Below are 19,998 nucleotides of genomic sequence, written 5' to 3'. Positions count from 1 at the left end.
GCCGGTTGGCGTGGAACGAAGCAGGAAATCGTGGGGAAGTCAGGCGCCTCACTCCACTGCTGGAAATAAAGGGTGGTCCTGTAGGTGACGTCACTGCCTGCCGGAAGACCCCTGCAGACAGTGACGGCCTCTCCGGTTATCCCAGCAGCAGTAGCAGAAAAACAGCAAGACAGCAACAGCAACTGATGTTCCGGTTACAGCATAAGCACCGCGACACCAGGTCACAGCAGAACCGCAACACCGCACTCCCGCAAATATAAGTAGGTCAGTCGCGTAGCGTAGAAGGGCTGCAACAAAAAGCATCGGTGCACGAAACATTCCACGCTACCCTTCACACTCCACCTTTAAACATGTCACCTTTACATATTTCATAGAGCACGTGGGCCTGCACAAACGAACTTTTAAAACAACAAATCAGCCATTTTCCTTCCTTCTCTCTATATCTGCAAAAAACATATACAGATTATTATTTCAGCGACACAAAGAGCAAATGATGCGCTAACCTGGAAAGAACAACAGAGAGTATTTCATTCCACAAACACAGACTCGTCAACAGCGTTAAATAATGATGTATTACCTCAAAAGCCTAATGTATCAATCAATCAATCAATCAATGAGTCTTATATCGCGCATATTCCGTGGGTACAGTTCTAGGCGCTCTGCAGTGATGCCGTGTGAGATGAAATTTTATACGGCCAGTAGATTGCAGCCATTTCGGCGCATATTTACCTTTCACGGCCTATTATTCCAAGTCACACGGGTATAGGTAGACAATTATTAACTGTGCCTAAGCAATTTTGCCAGGAAAGACCCTTTTGTCAATCGTGGGATCTTTAACGTGCACACCCAATGTAGTGTACACGGGGGGAGGTTCGGACACCGAAGAGAGTCTGCACACAAAGTTGACTCTGTGAAATAAATTTCCGCCGAGCCTGGGATCGAACTCACGCTGACAGCGGCCAACTGAATACAAATCCAGCGCGCTACCAACTGAGCTATATCCCCGCAAGTAGCTCTCCTTTAAGCGAATGGCTTCCGTCCGTCGACGAAAATACCGCCATCCCATGCTTGCTGAATTACTTTATGCGTGGGAAAAATCCCCCGCTCAGCCAAGAATCAAAACCTGACAACCTTGTCGCCAGCACAGGTAAAACAGCAACAAGTTTTTTCTCCGTCGCAGTTCCGTAAAGCCCTAGTGTACCATGCAGAACGGCACGCTGACTTAAAATAATATATCACCACGTGTAGAAGACCATCTAACTTTAGGATGGAGGAAAAACGATCCTTCTCTGTCGCTGCCCTGTGTTCAAGTGTCCTCGGCCTCTCATGTCTTCCCCAAACAACCTTGAAAAAATATCACGTGACTCCACGTGTCCCGTATCCAGTTCAGTCACAGTCGATTTCGCCAAGCAAGCAAAATCACGCACGTGGAACCCATGTATCAAAATATCACCCCTCGCATGCCAGCCAGGCGTGCAGGAAAACGTATTTCCCGTGCTAAGCTCGGTCAGCAGAAAATAGCCCGTACAAGCACATGCGCTTTTCGTCGTAATTTTAGAAAGGCACCTCACAGAGTGTTCCTTTCTCGATCCATGTAACTAAATCGTTCCATGTGTATATTAGTGTGTGTGTGTGTGTGTGTGTGTGTGTGTGTGTGTGTGTGTGTGTGTGTGTGTGTGTGTGTGAGTGAGTGAGTGAGAGAGAGAGAGAGAGAGAGAGAGAGCGAGAGAGAGAGAGAGAGAGAGAGAGAGAGAGAGAGAGAGAGAGAGAGAGAGAGAGAGAGAGAGAGAGAGAGAGAGAATGACAATGACAAATTCTTTATTCATGAGACTCACTATGACAGGTAGGCTCTTCACTTTCATTTGCATGCGCAACATTATTTGCATTGAACACATTCTTGAAGTGCTCCAGCCACTGATCATTTGTAATATCGCTCCTCAATGCACTTTTTCTAGAAAACCGTTTAACGTTTTTCCAAAAATGTTGGGAATCATTGAAACAGCTTTCTAATTTTTCTCTGCATTTCTGCTTATACTATTTTTCTTTCTCGTCAAGCAATTTCTTTTAAAACTTCCGAGTTTCACCATATGATTCTCTGTCTGAGGGGAGAAGCGTGCTTCTGGATTGGCGTATATATCTTCTTCTTTTATCCTCGCATTCCTTATCAAACCAGGCATTACTAGTGTAATTACTTTTCTGGGGGTTATATCTGACGAAAAGGCAATCTGCGACTGAATTAAGCACATATGTAAATGTACTTACTGCTTCATCAATACTAACACCAATCATATTGGAGGCTTTTTCAATCCCAGCAAGACTTTCAGGCTGATTCAGCTTTTTCATAAAACTAGCCTGTTTTTCTTCTGACCATTTCATTTTGTACACAAAGGAGCAGCCATCTATATTTTGCCTTGTATCTTGCTGCAATGCATGTTTTATAGTACAGGAAACAGGCATGTGCTTCGAATCAATTCGGTCAAGAACACACATTTTGTCAACCAAAGAAGCCAAAGAACTAGATACAATAACATAATCAATCACGCTGCTGCCGTTTGATGTTATGTACGTGGGACGACCGTTTCTATCACCATCACAAGCCCCATTTAATATGTGCATATCTAGACTAGAACACAGATCTAACAATCTTTTTCCGAATGGATTGACATCTGGGTCTTGGGACGAACGCTGAGAATAATGGCAGCCTTCCAAGCTGCTTGTGGACCAAAGATCACCATCTACATTTACACCGCAGTCTGACTCTAAGTCGTAGAATGGAGCGACGTTAGAACCGGTTCTGGCATTAAAGTCTCCACACATGATAAAAGCTGCATCATCTTTCTTTTCTAAAATATCCAGCAGACACTGATCAAGCATGGAAACACCATTATCAAAATAACTAGTATCATACAAGGGACTGTTGATTGGCGGTAAATACGTGCTAACAAGGTACACATTGACATCTGTGCCAAACAAAACTCGGTCTGCTTCAAAAATAATGACGTTGTCGTTTTTAACATCTACCCGCTTAAAATAGGGCAATACCTTATTTTTAATAAGAATATCAATCCCACCACTTCTTCGTCCTTTCTTTGAGAGTTTCTTCGCTGAAGCAACAAAACTATTCAAGTCTGGAAACTGCGTAGAGGTAAACGATTCCACAAATGTGTCAACAAGAGTCAGAAAATCGAACTTTTGAATAAATGTCACAAAGTTGGTATCTTTAAGTTTAGAAGGGGGAGAGAGAGAGAATTGAATTGAATTGAATTGAACTTTATTTAACAAGGATTAAGATTTAAGGCTACGCCTTTTCTTACAATCTGTCCTTGGGACGCACAGACACACAATGACAACATTGAAAAATTAAAAATTAAAAAGTTAAAAAGTCAGAAAACTTCAGCACGTGATGATAAAGATGACGATGATGATGACGACGACGATGATGGTGATGATGATGATGATGATGATGATGATGATGATGATGATGAGGCATGAAGAGCATACATATGTGGTTATTCATAAAATCAAATGCATACTATGCAAGTAATTATAAGTACAAGCTGGTAGCAATCGAACATGTAGCAATAGTACAACAAAAATATGTTCAGAATATACAATGCACAGCATATCTTTGGCGTAATACGAAGTGTGGTAAATCAAAACGCGTTAAACTATTCAGACATTAAGTGTTTTTTGACACATTTTTAAAAACTTTGTAATTACTTAAAGTGCTTAAAGGATGATGGAAGTGAATTCCAAACTGATGTACCCAAAAAAGCAAGACAGGTCTTATAAAGGTCAATTCGTGGAATCAGTGGGATCAAGTTGACCGACCCATATCTGTCGGTAGCTTTATTAAATAATGATGTAATGTAAATCGGCACTTTACCGTAATACAATGTGTGCATGAAAATGGCTTCGTTTAACTTGAGATGCTCTTCCAGTGGAAGAAAGTTAAGCATTTTTAATGTCATATCTGTTGGGGCATTATCCTTTACGATGAGTTTAGCCGAGCGACGATAAAGAGAGTCTAACTTTTTCAAGTGGACATCACTGCTGCCATCCCAAAGCGTCGAAACATAATTGATGTGAGGCATTACATGAGCATGGTGGAACATTTCCAGAGTCCTTATGTCCGTAAATTGCTTTAACTTGGATAGGAGGAAAACGTTCTTGGCTACTTTCTTGCAAATATGCTGTAATTGTGCCTGACACTTGAATCCATCTATCTATATATCTATCTATATATATACGACTAGTGTCTGTCTGTCTGTCTGTTCGCGATGCACGGCCAAAGTTCTCGGTGGATCTTTTTCAAATTTGGACACCGTATTCAGCTACACCCCGGACACAACCTCATCGATGAGATATTTCAACACGTGCTCTCAGCGCGCAGCGCTGTGCGCGCTGAACCGATTTTGTTTTTGTATTTTGTTTTGTTGTCGGGATCCACTACCAGTAACTCTTCCTTATCTTCTCCAGTGTTTTCAGCCGCGATTATCTCCCTTCCTCCGTGTGGCGTCAATCCATATTCCCGTTACTACGTTACTATTTTTAGAAGGTCACTGCACGTTACTATTTTTAGAAGGTCTCCAGTGTTTTGCGCGTTTATCTCCTTTCCTTCGTGCGCCGGCAAAGCCGGCGTACACCCGGCAAAGCCGGGTCCCAGGCGCAGCCTGGTATTCGGCTCTACTTCTTCCCGGCGAAGCCGGTACCCGGCGAAGCGGGTAATCATCTAGTAATCAATAATTACCCCCAAGAGAGAGAGAGAGAGAGAAAGAGAGAGAGAGAGAGAGAGAGAGAGAGAGAGAGAGAGAGAGAGAGAGAGAGAGAGAGAGAGAGAGAGAGAGAGAGAGATTTGTCATCAACCTTTGTTTAAAAATGTGCTCTATGGTGTTTTTGTTTTAATGTTCTGATTGTATTAGAACTGACGTCAGAGAGTCTGTCAACATTCACATTGATGACAACATTAAGCTCCAGCAGCACAAGCGGTGAGTCTGGTAAGTTTAGTAATGCATTGTACATTGTCAGGTAAAAGACATAAGCATTTGAACCTGTGTCAGTATGAACTTAGCAAAACACATTGCGACAACATTTGCACACTAGTTAATGAATTTATCCAATTGGCTTTCTGGCACATCTATTGGGTGAACGAGTTGTCTAACAAGGATCACGTGACCGCCGCTCAAAGCAGGGTATACCTCCAAAATTCACTGGTCACAAACGGAAGGGCCAAATTAAATATTGACAACAAATCACAATAGGCAACATTTTGCAACTTTGACATGCGAGAAGAACGCTACATTATGTATCTGCCCTGACCAGGTTGTTACGTTTAGCTAGCTTGCGTATGTCGTGAGCTGTGCTAGCGGTCACGTGATCACTGTAAAATCAATCTAAAATCCGGAAGATGGTCCAGATAGTCAAGTGAACAGTTTTATAACTGGCATGTATACAGTTGGAATGAAATGACAGGGGAATGAATGCGTTTATTTGGGTGCGAAATGCGTTTCAATAATGTTTTGGCCTAGTGTATTGTCAAGCACAGTTTCATCTAACCTTACGAAACACAGTTAAAACGCACTCATACAAATGTCAACAGCACTGATTATAAATCTACATTGCAACCTTAGGTAAATTCAGCGACACTCAATTAAACAATGATTGTACCATGTAAACAAACAACATGGTGCAAACATTCAGTCATGATTCACCCATCAATAGCAACAGCCTCAGTGCAGAACTCAAGAAGTCTGCAGCAATTGCACTTCCATTCCTTTTTTCTTTAAAAGACCCAATATCCAACTACAGCATCAACATCAATATCTTTCCCACACAAGCAAGCTCGATCCACAGCTACAGTCACACAGAGTAATTAATATAATTCAACTAAGATCCCCCCCCCCCAAAGGTGTGTGTGTGTGTGTGTGTGTGTGTGAGTGTGTGGGTGGGTGGGTGTGTGTATGTGTGTGTGTGTGTGTGTGTGTGTGTGTTTGTGTGTGTGTAAGGGTGTGTGTGTGTGCAAGCTATTTCTGAGTGTTCAATGGCACGGGCATTGTCGGTGTTACCCAAAGGCAAAGGGGAAGAACCCTATTATCACTGACCGATTACCTTGAAGCTTGATTAGACTTTAGATCTGCAGCCAGAATACTGAGACTACCATCAAAATCAAATGAGTTGTTTCAGACCTTTTTAATTTGACATCCAACCTAAGCAATTCACTCGCACACACGCGCGTGTGTGTGTTTGCGTACGGGTGGGTGTCTGTGTGTGTTCGTGTCTCTCTGTGTGTTCAACAAGCAAAGATTCACTGCGTTTACCTTTTTCGCTGGCCCGTTCGCTTCGTCATCCAGCACAGGCTGTTTTATCCATTTTTCGAGCATGTCCAACTGTTTTGCTTTACACTGCAGTAAGTTCATGGTTATATGAAGGTATCCAAGAGCTCAGCAAACGTGTATTTCATCCTGATGGAGTAAAATCAGTCCAAACGGCATTCAACACGCAGTTTCAAGGAGCGGCCATGATGCCGTTTTAGACAGAATTGACACTACCAGTATGGGTTGATCAACGCAAGCACGATCGGACAAATTAACTCAGAGAGATATTTCACGTACATGAAATGACTGGTTAAATCTAAAGAAATGTATTCAGTAAAATGTTAGTTTCTTTTAATAATTCTACACTCCAACACAAAAATTAAACTAGAATTGGGATCCGAGTCAGCCAAACCGGTTTTGCCGACCGTAGCCTGGAACTGTGACCTTGGACCGACTCCGAACCTAAATCGAAACTGTCTTTGATTCAATGAACACTTTCATTGTGTGTGCTTTCTTTACTATATTGAAATGCATTCGAAAGCAAATCGAACAGTGGTTTGAATGTAGATTTAACACAAATTTACGGATGCACTTGTTTGCACTTCATTTCTTCAGCGACGTGGCTTTAGCATGGGGTTGTGAAAAGGAACACACCTCGCTGGCTCACCTATTTTACACACCACAGACAACTACAGTGCTATAAGTTGTGTTCCACGTTGTCTTTGGTGTGCGCATGGGATATACAGATTACAACACTCGTGATTTTTTTTATATGGCTTGTATTTCAGTCAAGACCCAGCGGGAATATCATCGGGATCCACAAAAAACACTCGTGTTGTAACCTATACATATATATATACGTATATATATATATATATATATATATATATATATATATATATATATATATATATATATATATATAAATATGTCATGTTTACTTTTAAAATGTGATCACAATTAACGAAAATAGGTTAATTAGTACTACGATTGTAATTCAAGAAATCGATCCAAAAATGATTTCATCTATTCTTTATCATTTCCTGATTCCTAAAACATATAGATATATAGCTATTCTGATGAACACGTGGGGGAATTCGGGGGCTGTGATTGGATGGTCTCTTCCGATCATCAAAGCATAATGCGGTGGAAGTCGGCCATTTTACTCAATATCCAAAAGCATATTGTCGGTAACAAAGACGCATGGTTCCGGTTTCTTCCACGTGTATAAAGTACACGCATACCTCGCCAGGTTTGTTTCTGTGACTAGTCAACAGACGATGCCATTTGCTTTGTGTGTGTTTTTGTTGTTGCTTACTGTACATGACATACATTACGTGTAAAATCCAGTTCTTTAACAGGCAACAAACCTTGCAAATTTCCAGAAGCTGCAATCTGAAGCGACCTATCTCTGATTCTAGCAGACGATCTCTCCAATGTTTAACACAAAATCAGCAAACTCTCCTGTCACATAGAACGTCCATTGTATAGTGCAATGTTGAAATGAAGTTACCGGTCTGAAACATTTAGTCGTTTCTTCTGAGACAATCCTTGTTCTCTTATCATCTACATATTTACCGCAGTCTTCACCACGCGAATTCCCAACAGAAGTCAGACTTTCGAACATACAATATACGTAGGCAAGCATGATACGTCATGACGTCATATGATTTCTAGCATATTGACGTAATGCTAAACATCCGGTTATCTCGAGTTTTCTCCGTAATACATGTCCGTGGGTTTTTCAATGTTCGGTTATTTTCGTGGCTTCATGCGGGAAGGGAACCGTCGTCTGCAATCAGCGACATGGACCATTCTGGTACTTGTTGCTGACAAAAACATGATTTTAACACAGAATTTAATGTCAGAATAGCTATATAAACGCTATTGTGTTTTCATCGTAGCAATAGGGTCCGATATTTAGACTCGAACAAGTATAATGCGACTCGTCTTCGACTCGTCGGCATTACACTTGTCTCGTCTATTGCTACGCTGAAAACACAATAGCTGTTAATAATATGTCGTATTCAAAATAAGCTCAGAAAGTTAAAAAGGATACAGAAAAGCGCGCATTCCTGCTTGGCGCCATACGCTACCGCGCTATTCTGACTTGTCAATTTCACTTCATTTTGCACGTGAAAAAGAGCGATTTCCTTCTCGCCGGGATTAACGAAACTGTATTGTCTTGGTAAAAAAAAAATGCAGTGCGTTCAGTTTCAGTCCGTGAGTTCGACAACTTGACTAAAGGTTGTAAATTCGCCTTACGCGACTTGTTTTTAGTAATGACTAAGACGAGGTATGTAACCTCTTTATTCCTCCTTTCTTCAGTTTTTCAACAAAAAAAGGTGCTTTTTGCTAAAGTTTGATCGAATCATAATCACTAAACCTGTCTACCTGCGCAGTCGAATGAGTAATGGACGGGCGCGTGACGGAAAATCTGAAATTGTTGTTAAACTAATGTTTTTTATAGAACGATCCAAAATAATGTCATCTTCTTCTTCATTACTTTTTGATTAAAAACAACCATATAAATATGTTATATTTGGATTAAAAACAAGCTCAGAAATTTAAACATATGAAAACTATGATTACAAATACATTTTCGAAATCGATTTAAAAACAATTTCATCTTATTCCATGTCGGTTCCTGATACAAAAAAAAATGTAGATATGTTATGTTTGGATTAAAAACAAGCTGAGACAGTTAAAAAGAATAGAGATACAGAAAAGCGCACTATCGATATATATGCCGCTACTACGCTATTGTCAATTTAACTGCGTTTTACAGGTGCGGGGGATTGACAAAGCTGTCTTGGTGAAACAATGCAGTGCGTTCAGTTTCATTCCGTGAGTTCGACAGCTGGACTAAATGTAGTAATTTAGCCTCAGGCGATTTGTTCTGTAAATCAATGGGATGCGTGCATTTATTTTGCGTGTGATATGTTTATGAAATGAAATATTGTTGAAAATTGACCGTTGGATTGCAGTCTTTTGTCGAAGCAGCTGAGTGTATAAACATTTAAAAGGGACACTACTCTTGTCGATATACAAAGTATGATAGTTACTTGCCTTGGAAATTTGCTTGCGCCACCCGTTTGTGCACAGTAAATTTAGATTCAGAAAACAACTCATGGGTTTTATATTGAGATTCATGTGTTCAAGCCTGTAGTTGTCAGTGTAAATGCGGTATGTTTGTAGTGTTTGCTCAGAGATGTATATTTCAAATATTAGAGCGTTTGGAACTTTTCAGTCAAAAAGTAGTACCCACAAAGCGTAGGTTCTTAACTGGTGAGCTATCGTTGATTCATGCTTGTTGCTGGGAGGTTATTTGGTTGCAGAAAAATAACTAGCCCTTGCAGTTTGCGATGTAAAGAAGCAGAGGGGGGAAATAACTAAAACGAAACGACAACAATTCTCAGGATTATAGGTCGTGGCAGAGGAGAGACTATCTTGTTGCCAATAAGCCTGTTTTTTTAAGCTAAACACGTGTTTGCTTGACATTATATAGCTGTTATCTGGCGTGAATAGAGTGCTCTATATGATCCATTTAGAATGCTGTCAACAAACCGTTTTGCAACATTGAACATCTGTCAAGCCAGATTTTAACTATTGACTTTCCGCTTGTTATCGCTGTTGATTAGCACCAGTTAGTTCACCCTGGAAAGCAGGGTACCGGGCGGCTGTTCTGTTGGAACGTAGTTTGCAACCAATGACAAGAGCATGGCGGTCGAGCACACCACGACGGACAGCGTCCAGTTTGTCAGGTGCGGGGCAGATAGCAGGTGACACTACTGCGCGCAGATCACCCTGGATTGCGTCTTTAGCAATTGTCCGCAACTTACACAACTCCCTATACATAGTAGACGGAGGGAATGGGTACGTTTAATTCATACAACACACATGAGTGGTCAGAAGTTAGACTAAGATACGACTGAAGACTGAATAACATTGTAGAGAGATCTAGCAGTGGATGGTTGCTTTGAGCGATCGTAGTGGAAATTCATGTCACCAAGAATAATACAGTCGCCAGGGATTGAGTAACGGACTACTAGACATAAGTTGACCGTTCTCCTTGGAAGAAGTATTAGTGTGATACGCACAACTTGAAATTATGAGTGCGTACAGTTAAATGACTGAGCTAGATGCGGTGAGGTGTGTTCCGTTTTTGTGATTATACATTGTCAAAAACAATTTAAGAAGCGTGCTACCCAAGGTTCTTAGCGTTAACTCATTACATTATTGATTGAAATACGAAGCATTGTATTACTTTAATGCCCAGCAACAATTCTCACATCAGACTGTTGGGGTAGACTTTGATTCACTTACCTTATCTCTTTGTTTACCGTTTATGTTATCTAACCTGTGTTCTTCAAAATATCTCAAACTTACAATCCCTACCATGTATGTGCAGGATTCCAACCAAAAACATGTCGAGATACTCTTGATAGATATATACAACTCATCATAAAAACAAACTAGGCAGATGCATTTGAGTGCAGATCTTTGTGATGAGGTCGTTCGTTGTAAAACCAGTTATTTGAATGCAAGGTTATGCAACCCCCTACCATATTCAGCAAACATATTGGTTTTACACTAGGTAGTGTCTACACAGTGGAACCTACAATAAGAGAAACACTCGGCACATTTCAGTAGCTTCTCAACGTATTGCCTTCAAACTGTCGGAGCTTTGGTCTAACAAATGTCGTAAACCCTCACGGACTCATACGTAATTCCAGTCATTAATTATGCTGTAATTAGACATTTTGTTTTATGACGCGTATTATGGAAGTGATATGTGATACGTCCACTGTCTCTTTTCAGCACAACCCGCTGAGGCTACTGACAGCTACGCGTTGCCGCTGATCATCGGATGTGTCCTTGGTGCCGTTTGCTTGCTCCTTCTCATTGGCATCCTCATTTTGATTTGGAAACGTTTGTATTTGTGTATTTTTTTCGTAATTCGAAAGTCGTGTCATGTCAGGAATAAATGATGACTCTTGCGTATGACTGTGTACACAGTTGCTAGTTAGAATGCCTTGGATAATACGGAACATACTATTGATATCGCGGCGATGTAATCATGTTTTAAAGATGAAAATTGCCCGCTCATTTCAATGTTTGTTATACAGTACTACGAAGTGCCGGTGAACTGGTTCAACGTAACACTCACGTGTTGTTTGTGTCGTACACATTGCGCGTGTCTGTGTTTGGCAGGTCTTAGTATAGCGTACGTTCATGATGCGTGGTCTCGTTGTTTCTCTTGTTTGTGTCAAATCGGTATTCTAACATGTACCCACTTTTGTAAGGTCGTCACCAAGCTGGAAGCAAGCAAAATACCAGCGAGGATCAAATACCTCCCCTTGCCCCTGGACAGGATCAGGAAGGGACACCACCCAACGGCCCTGTTGCTGATGAGGATTTGGAATATGCTAATGCGTCCATTAACATAGGAAACAATGTCTACGATGGGCTCAATAGAGAAAATCAGGATGAAGAGAACACCTACACAGAACTGAACACGCCATGAAATGCAGACCATGGGGCCTATCTTCATCCCAACAAACATCGCCGTTGATGCAGGTGTGACCATCACGATGTTTTCCCCGTAAACTTATAGTTCTCGTAACAACATGATCAATCATTTTTGAATGATGCTTGACGGAAAATTTGAAATTGATATAATTTAATACTTGATATATTGGAATCTGGGATTTGTTTCTGACAGGATACACTGAAAATAAAAGTACATGTTGACAAAGTTCGAGCTTTTAATCTTTTTGCTTTTGACTAAAACCTGTTTTTGTTGTAAGAACGTTAATTCGTACGATGACACACAGCATGGTTTATTATATTCGACCGCCAGTGTCCCGTTGCTGTCGATATTATGTCTGCTAACAGCATTGCCACTGTCTCATTCAATGCATAGACCTTATTACCCAAACTTACTCACTAGTTTAGCAGTCAGAGCAAACGCACCGGAACTCAGAACGTCCTAATAATACATGGCTGTCACAAAATAAGAGCCGTAACTCACTTCCTATAAGTCCAAGAGATTCCATTTTTGCCTCACACACTCTTCAACCCCGAGTTAACCCCCTGTGATTATGGTTATTTCCTCTTCAACACAATTCAACATTATGCCAAGAAGTGATTCCAGCCAGCACTTTCCTGGTTGAGATCTGGGCTCGTATTCTTGAAAAATCTGCAACATTCTGTCCTTTAAAGTCAAACTGTCGTTTAACTACCGCCCGGTATTTATTTTTACTGCCCAGTAATTTTTATTTATTTTCCCCCGGTATTAATGTGTGTCTGGCGGAAGGTCGGCAGCTACCAGAATTGGTTATTTTTAGAATAGGAGATTCCTCATGCTTGCTCCTCTCTACAAAAAATATTTGAACAAGATTTATTCTTGAAAAAGCTGCAACTCATATACTGGCCTGTAAAATAAGTCCGCCAACTGCTAAGTGTTATTTATGAAACACCAGTAAGTCCTTACCGGGTTGTCTCCGAGCTGTAAAGTTAGAGGACCCATCCCCATCCTGTAAAGTCGCTACCTGTCAGTAACTTCGCCAACACTGTCCATTAAAACCGTCAAGTTTGAATAAATCTTGTTCAAATATTGTTCGTAGATTTATGTCCCTCATGGACACACATTGGTGTCATTTAAGCACCGATGCATTGCGGTCAAATACAAGCTTCTGCTCGCGAAAGATTTTAACCGATGCTCGATCATAACGGCGTGTTGCGAAAGCGTGCTTGCGTCTTGTTTATTGCATTACAGTGTTGAGAGTTTGGTGTCTGATTCCGTAGCCGAACGGTTATCGAATTCGCCTGATGCGCGATTGAGTCGAGTCCGAATCGCCATCAGGCCTTTTTAAATTTTTTTTTACTCTTTGGCATTTGTTCATTTTTGTTTATTTTCTTCGTGTGCAAAAGAGTACGTTGTAATATCAAAATTGATTTTAAAAAATTAATTTTAGGCGAGAATGAGTGGGTTTTTTTAAATTGATGGTTAACATGATATTACCGTTAACTACCTTGTATATGCCCACCCACCCTATGTACCAGTTTTTCCCAAAAGTTGGGGGTGGGCGTTTACTAGGTACTATACCCTTGGCAGGAGCGGGTCCTTAGCTAGAAAAACGATATTTTGGTCATTTGTCATAGAAGTGTTCAAAGGATGCGTTATTGCACAAAACTCTCTCTCTCTCTCTCTCTCTCTCTCTCTCTCTCTCTCTCTCTCTCTCTCTCTCTCTCTCTCTCTCTCTCACTCACTCACTCACACACACACACACACACACACACACACACACACACACACACACACACACACACACACACACTAACACACAAAATCAACCTCTTCAGACATCACTTCCCGCCAAAGATGAAGCTTTGAAGATGAAGACCATTGTTGGTACAAGCCATCAACAACTGTACGACGAGTCAGGCCTTATTTCACTTTAAGAGAGGCGTAAGCGTCTAAAATTGATATTATTTCACAAGATTGTACACCGTAAGGTGCCAAACTACTTACTTGGGATATTGCCACCATTAATATCAACTAATAATCCATATCGCCAGCGCAGACCTTTAGATAGGAAAGTTCAATCGTTTAACACTGAATTATACAAAAACTCATTTCTCCCATCTACAACACAACTCTGGAATTCTTTACCAGACTACATAAAACTTAGTAAGTCCCTCAAGCACTTTTTGTCAAAAAACGATTTAAGTCCGCCGTGTTATTGGTATTCTGGAGATCGCATATCACAAACAATTCACTGTAAGCTCAGGCTATATATAAGTGATCTTAATAACGATCTAGTGAGACGACACGTTGCTACAGATGCATCTTGTGACTGCGGATTTCCGTCCGAAACCGTAAAACACTTCCTATTAGATTGTCCAAATTATCGCGAAGCACGTCAAGAAACCATTCATACCCTCCCTAACCACAGTATTCACCTCCCCCAACTTCTAAATGGAGACAGACAGTATTCTCTAGATTTGAAGAAGGAAACATTGTTTCCAGAGTACACTCGTTCATTGAACGTTCAGGCCGCTTTGGGCAAACCAGAATCAATGCTCCACAAGCCGGACAACAACTTTAATTTCTGCACAACTCCTACCCATCCCTCTTCTTTTTACATTTAGTCAAGTTTTGACTAAATGTTTTAACATAGAGGGGGGAATCGAGACGAGGGTCGTGGTGTATGTGTGTCTGTCTGTCTGTCTGTCTGTGTGTGTGTGTAGAGCGATTCAGACTAAACTACTGGACCGATCTTTATGAAATTTTACATGAGAGTTCCTGGGAATGATATTCCCGGATGCTTTTTTCATTTTTTTGATAAATGTCTTTGATGACGTCATATCCGGCTTTTCGTGAAAGTTGAGGCGGCACTGTCACGCTCTCATTTTTCAACCAAATTGGTTGACATTTTGGTCAAGTAATTTCCGACGAAGCCCGGACTTCGGTATTGCATTTCAGCTTGGTGGCTTAAAAATTAATAATGACTTTTGTCAATAAGAATCTGACATTTTTAAAAAAAAATTATGTTTTTTTATAAAACGATCCAAATTTACGTTCATCTTATTCTCCATCATTTTCTGATTCCAAAAACATATAAATATAAATATGTTATATTTGGATTAAAAACAAGCTCTGAAAATTAAAAATATAAAAATTATGATCAAAATTAAATTTTCGAAATCAATTTAAAAAACACTTTCATCTTATTCCTTGTCGGTTCCTGATTCCAAAAACATATAGATATGATATGTTTGGATTGAAAACACGCTCAGAAAGTTAAAACGAAGAGAGGTACAGAAAAGCGTGCTATCCTTCTCAGCGCAACTACTACCCCGCTCTTCTTGTCAATGTCACTGCCTTTGCCATGAGCGGTGGACTGATTTTCGCCTTACGCGACTTGTTATTCCTTTTCTTCCCCTCCTTCCTTCCTCTTACTGTCTTTCTCTATAATGATTATGCAACGTTTATTATGTTATTATAATTTTGGATGATTAATGAGATGAGGATGATTATAATGATGATGCTTTGGATTTCCAATTTGGTTTATTTAGACAAATTGTTCAGCCGTTACCGCCTTACGTTATAATATCCATGCAGGAACACCACTATAAGCTTCTAGCTTGTTGCTGTTACCTGTGTCTTTTGTATACATGTCATGATTGTAACATTTGTTGAAATAAACTTATGTTTAAACCAAAGATGAAGCTTTCGTTTCTTCTTTTTCCTCCCAGTCAAAAATGTATTGCGATTCTCTAGCCACTCCAGAAACCTTTTTTCTGTCCAATCCCCGAAGCATGTCTAAGGAAAGGAAACAATTGAAAAACAACAATAACAGCAGAGACTGAATAATCTTTATTTATTTTCCTTGTCTACTAGTCCACTGGTCGAAACTGGGGGGTGGGCGTTTACTAGGTACTATACCATGTACACCTGCATGCAACTGAGGTTTATAAAAAAAAATAAAAATAAAATCTCCCCGTGTTTTTATTTCATTATTGTTTGGGTTGTTGCTATTGACTTTGAAACTGACACGCCGGCGAAAACGCCGGTAACGCGTGCGCAGAGAAGAGCAAGCATCGGGAATCTTCAATTCTAAAAATAACCAACTGGTAGCTGCCGACCTTCCGCTAGAGACACATGAATACCGGGGAAAAATAAATAATTACTGGGCAGTAAAAATAAATACTGGGCGGTAGTTAAACGACAGTTTGACTTTGAAGGACACAATGTTGCAGCTTTTTAGCCAGCGTGTCAGTTTCAAAGTCAATGGCAACTACCCAAACAAACTGAATGATACCCTTTTTATTTATTTTTTATTTTTTTGTTTTTAATCTCAGTTGCATGCAGGTGGCTGCTACCGCATTTTAGGTGTGTTTTTTTTTCTCTCTCACCTTTGTTTTCTTAAGCGGGAAGCATCCTTCTTCATGGTTATTTATTTAATTGTTTTAATCAAATGTTTACATGTTTAAGTTAACAAACTTTATCAATAAACTAATATCATGTTAACCAAAGATTTACAAAAAAACATTGCAGCCTCAATTTATTTTAGGAAAATTGATTTTTTTTAAATAATTTGAGGCTGGACATTTTTTTTTAAATCAATTTTGCTATTATTACGTACTCTTTTGCACATGAAGAAAATAAACAAATGCCAACGAGTAAACATTTTTTTTCCGGGCAGATGGAGATTTGAACTCGACTCAATCACGCATTAGGCGAACGAGAAAACCGTTCGGCCACGGAATCAGTTGAAAATAAACGGACACTGTAATGCATTAAAGAAGACGCTAGCACGCTTTCACCACAAGCCGGTATGATCGAGCATCGGTTGAAATCTTTCGCGAGCGGTATCTCGTATTTGTCCGCAATGCATTGGTGCTTAAAATGACACCAATGTGTGTCCATGAGGGACATAAATCTACAAACAATATTTTAACAAGATTTATTCAAAATTGACGGTTTTAGAGGAGGGGGATGAGTCCTCTAACTTTACAGCTCGGAGACACCCGGGTAAGTCTTTATCGGAGTTTCATGAATAACACTTATCGGACTTATCGAGCGGAAGTGGTTTTACAGGCCGGTATATGAGTTGCAGCTGTTTCAAGAATACGAGCCCAGAGCGACTGGCTTGATGCTAACAATGTTATACGTTGTTTGTATGTTTGACCAAAATATGACATGTTACACAGATCGAGACAGCCAGTGTTCCTCCGAGACCGCGTAGAGATGAACGGCTCGTGTACTTAATGGTGTATGCGGGCAGGAAGGTGTATGTAGTCAGATTGATAAGTATGCAGAGGTATGTTGTGCTTAGTACGCATTGAGTTTAGCTACACTTACTTTATCGTTTTACAATGCAAACCTTGTGGTGTTTGTATTACGCGTTCTCAGTGTTCTATAACTGTCTGCGTGTGGATTGATATGTCTTGTTTGCGCTATTCTGTTTTGAACCTTACCAGTTTTGCTGCTTCACTGAAGGCTAGTTTATCATTTACACAATAACCGGTACACTACAATATTAATACATTATGTTTTGTAGAACATAAACAAATATAAACTAAACTAGAATTTACAAAAACAAGTATCTTGCGTGCGCTATGTGCGGATTAGCCACGACAAACTTGCCATTTACAGTATTCATACTCGATTTTGTTTTAATTTGTTCATATACGTTCATTTTGATTTATCAAAAACCTAAAATCCCGGGCATGACTTTGTTGTCTTGTTCAACATGAATTATGTTGTGTTGGTTTGTTATGATACGGTATAAATGTGCGTACTACCTTCATTTTACACTCAACGTCACTTATTCAGAGCCATTACATGTTAACGCTTCATCTTTTTAAACGATCGTAAACGTTCTCTGCGCATTATAATTTCCCAAATGCTTTGATCACAGTAAACTGAAAAGGATGCCAAATCAAGGACTATGCGTGAAAAAGACACAAGGGAACCTCTACAACATTGGTTTTCACGAATATTTATGATTCTTAGTAAATAGGGAGTGCAAAGAATGCAACGCAGTAATGCAACAGAAACAATGATTTTGTTTTCAAACTTGTACATTGCGGTTTCTGCTTATCATGGATATGCACTTCTAATAATACATAATTGATGTTTGTCATGTTCATCATTGTATATGAAAATGATAAAATAAGGTCGTTTTGTCTTTCTAAACAAAAACAAACAAATATGTATGTCTGTGTAAAACCGCATATACGTTAGCTTGTGTATTTTTATAAACTAAAGCATGTAGTCAGAAATGTTTTTCTTTGAAATAAAACGCACATCGTTTGCGTGAGTAGTGTATGCATATGTTTGTGTGTGGTTGTGTGCGTCTATATGTAGCCCGTGTGTGTGTATGTGTGTGTGTGTGTGTGTGTGTGTGTGTGTGTATGTGTGTGTGTGTGTGTGTGGTGTGTGTGTGTGGTGTGTGTGGTGTGTGTGTGTGTGTGTGTGTGTGTCATATTTTAAGAGGGATGCTTCCCGTTTCGGCAGTTTTTGTTGTTGTTAAAAGACAGTGACCATACACCTTTGTTTTGTCTTAAAAGCAATGTAATTGAATTTAGATAATGTATTATTCGTTCTTGTGATGCTCGATTAAATCAGTGTAAATAGGTGTGTATACTCATGCGTATAATTTGCATATCTGATATTGTGACAGCTTATATTATTCTTTGACTCAATGATATATTCGTAACAACAAAACATATTTTGTATTTTTTTGTTCTGTAGTTTGCGTATGCCCAAACATTCATCCTCATTCCGACCCCCCACGCACACACACCCATACCCCCTCCCCCCGCACACACGCACGCACACACACACACACACACACACACACACAAACACACACACCCACACACACGCACGCACGCACACACACAGACACACACACTCACACAAACACATACACACAAACACACACACACACACACACACACACACACAAACACACACATACCTTGTATTGTGTAATGATTTTATTGCTCTGTTCTTAGTTGGTTTATTTTTCATTATTTTGTATTTCCTTATATTATATTTTTTAACCAAATGTGCTGATGCTGCTATGTACAAAGGCTTGACTATTCTGTCCCTCTCTCTGTCTCCGTCTCTCTCTGTCTCTCTGTCTCTCTGTCTCTCTGTCTCTCTCTCTCTCTCTCTCTCTCTCTCTCTCTCTCTCTCTCTCTCTCTCTCTCTCTCTCTCTCTCTCTCGCTCTCGAATGCGAACACCTAATGATCTTGTATATGGCGAGACAAACATATATCCGATGTATTTGAATTATATTTTAAGATGCATCAGTTACTGGTTGAAATTGTTAAAGATGAAGGCGCACAGACTCCCTCGTAAATTATATCAAATGTTGTATAAAATGGATGAGAGTGGTAACAAGAACTGGGCCTCAAGTGTCCGTTGTAAATTGTATGAGTACGGTTTTGGTTTTGTGAGGTTGAATCAGGGCGTTGTTAATGAACATATTATTTGCGTGTTTTGGGGAAAGGTTAGTCGATTGCAGATGACAAGAGTGGGATTAGCATATACAACATAGTGATATATTTGCTGGTTATCGGACATGTTGTTCTGTACATGACATTAAACCCTATATTTTGTTGAATATGGATAGACAGGACTAGGTTTCGATTCGGCATTTCAGAAATTGCTGTGCATGCACTTACCGATATAAAAAATACACACCATAATGCCGATGATTTAATGTGTCCGCTTTGTAACGAATCGCAAGAAGACGAAGTCCATTTTGTTTTGAATGCCCATATTAAAACAAATTAAAAGAACAATTTATCCGATTAAAATATTATAAAAACCCAAGCATTTTTCGACTCAGCTTGCTCTTAGCCTCACCTCAAGAAACTGTTGTCAGAAATGTGTCCCTGTATTTGTATAAAGCTTTTAGATTAAGAGATGTTGTAACCTCTTAGTTAAATGCCGTGTAGTGTATATTTTAATCTGTAGTGTTGTGCGATTATTATGTTGTTCCTTTTTTTGCACCTGTTGAGTTCAATTACATGCAACGTTAACCTTGTGTTCACACCTCTTCATAAGGCGCTATGGCCTATTGAATACATACTCTGCGTCTCTCTCTCTCTCTCTCTCTCCCTCTCTCTCTCTCTCTCTCTCTCTCTCTCTCTCTC

General features: G+C 39.8%; 1 protein-coding gene across 3 annotated transcripts in view; it reads left to right on the top strand.

Annotated features, from left to right (window-relative positions):
- LOC138972404 (very low-density lipoprotein receptor-like) overlaps positions 1-13,012 on the top strand; it is a 31,293-nt gene extending 18,281 nt beyond the window's left edge. The window contains exons 8-10 of one of the 3 annotated variants that reach the window (XM_070345062.1): positions 4,923-4,988; positions 11,136-11,246; positions 11,621-13,010. In XM_070345062.1, the coding sequence (XP_070201163.1) occupies positions 4,923-4,988; positions 11,136-11,246; positions 11,621-11,841 (398 nt within the window). In that variant the 3' untranslated portion in view covers positions 11,842-13,010. Of the gene's footprint in view, positions 1-4,922; positions 4,998-11,135; positions 11,247-11,620 lie in introns of all 3 variants that reach the window. The other 2 variants (XM_070345061.1, XM_070345063.1) reach the window with 2 other exon arrangements.
- Positions 13,013-19,998: the final 6,986 nt, after the last annotated feature.

The sequence above is a fragment of the Littorina saxatilis genome, linkage group LG8, assembly GCF_037325665.1.
Source record: "Littorina saxatilis isolate snail1 linkage group LG8, US_GU_Lsax_2.0, whole genome shotgun sequence".
NCBI classification, from domain to species: Eukaryota; Metazoa; Mollusca; class Gastropoda; order Littorinimorpha; family Littorinidae; genus Littorina; species Littorina saxatilis.
Note: the sequence above shows the minus strand (reverse complement) of the source record. Positions and strands in the feature narration are given on the sequence as shown.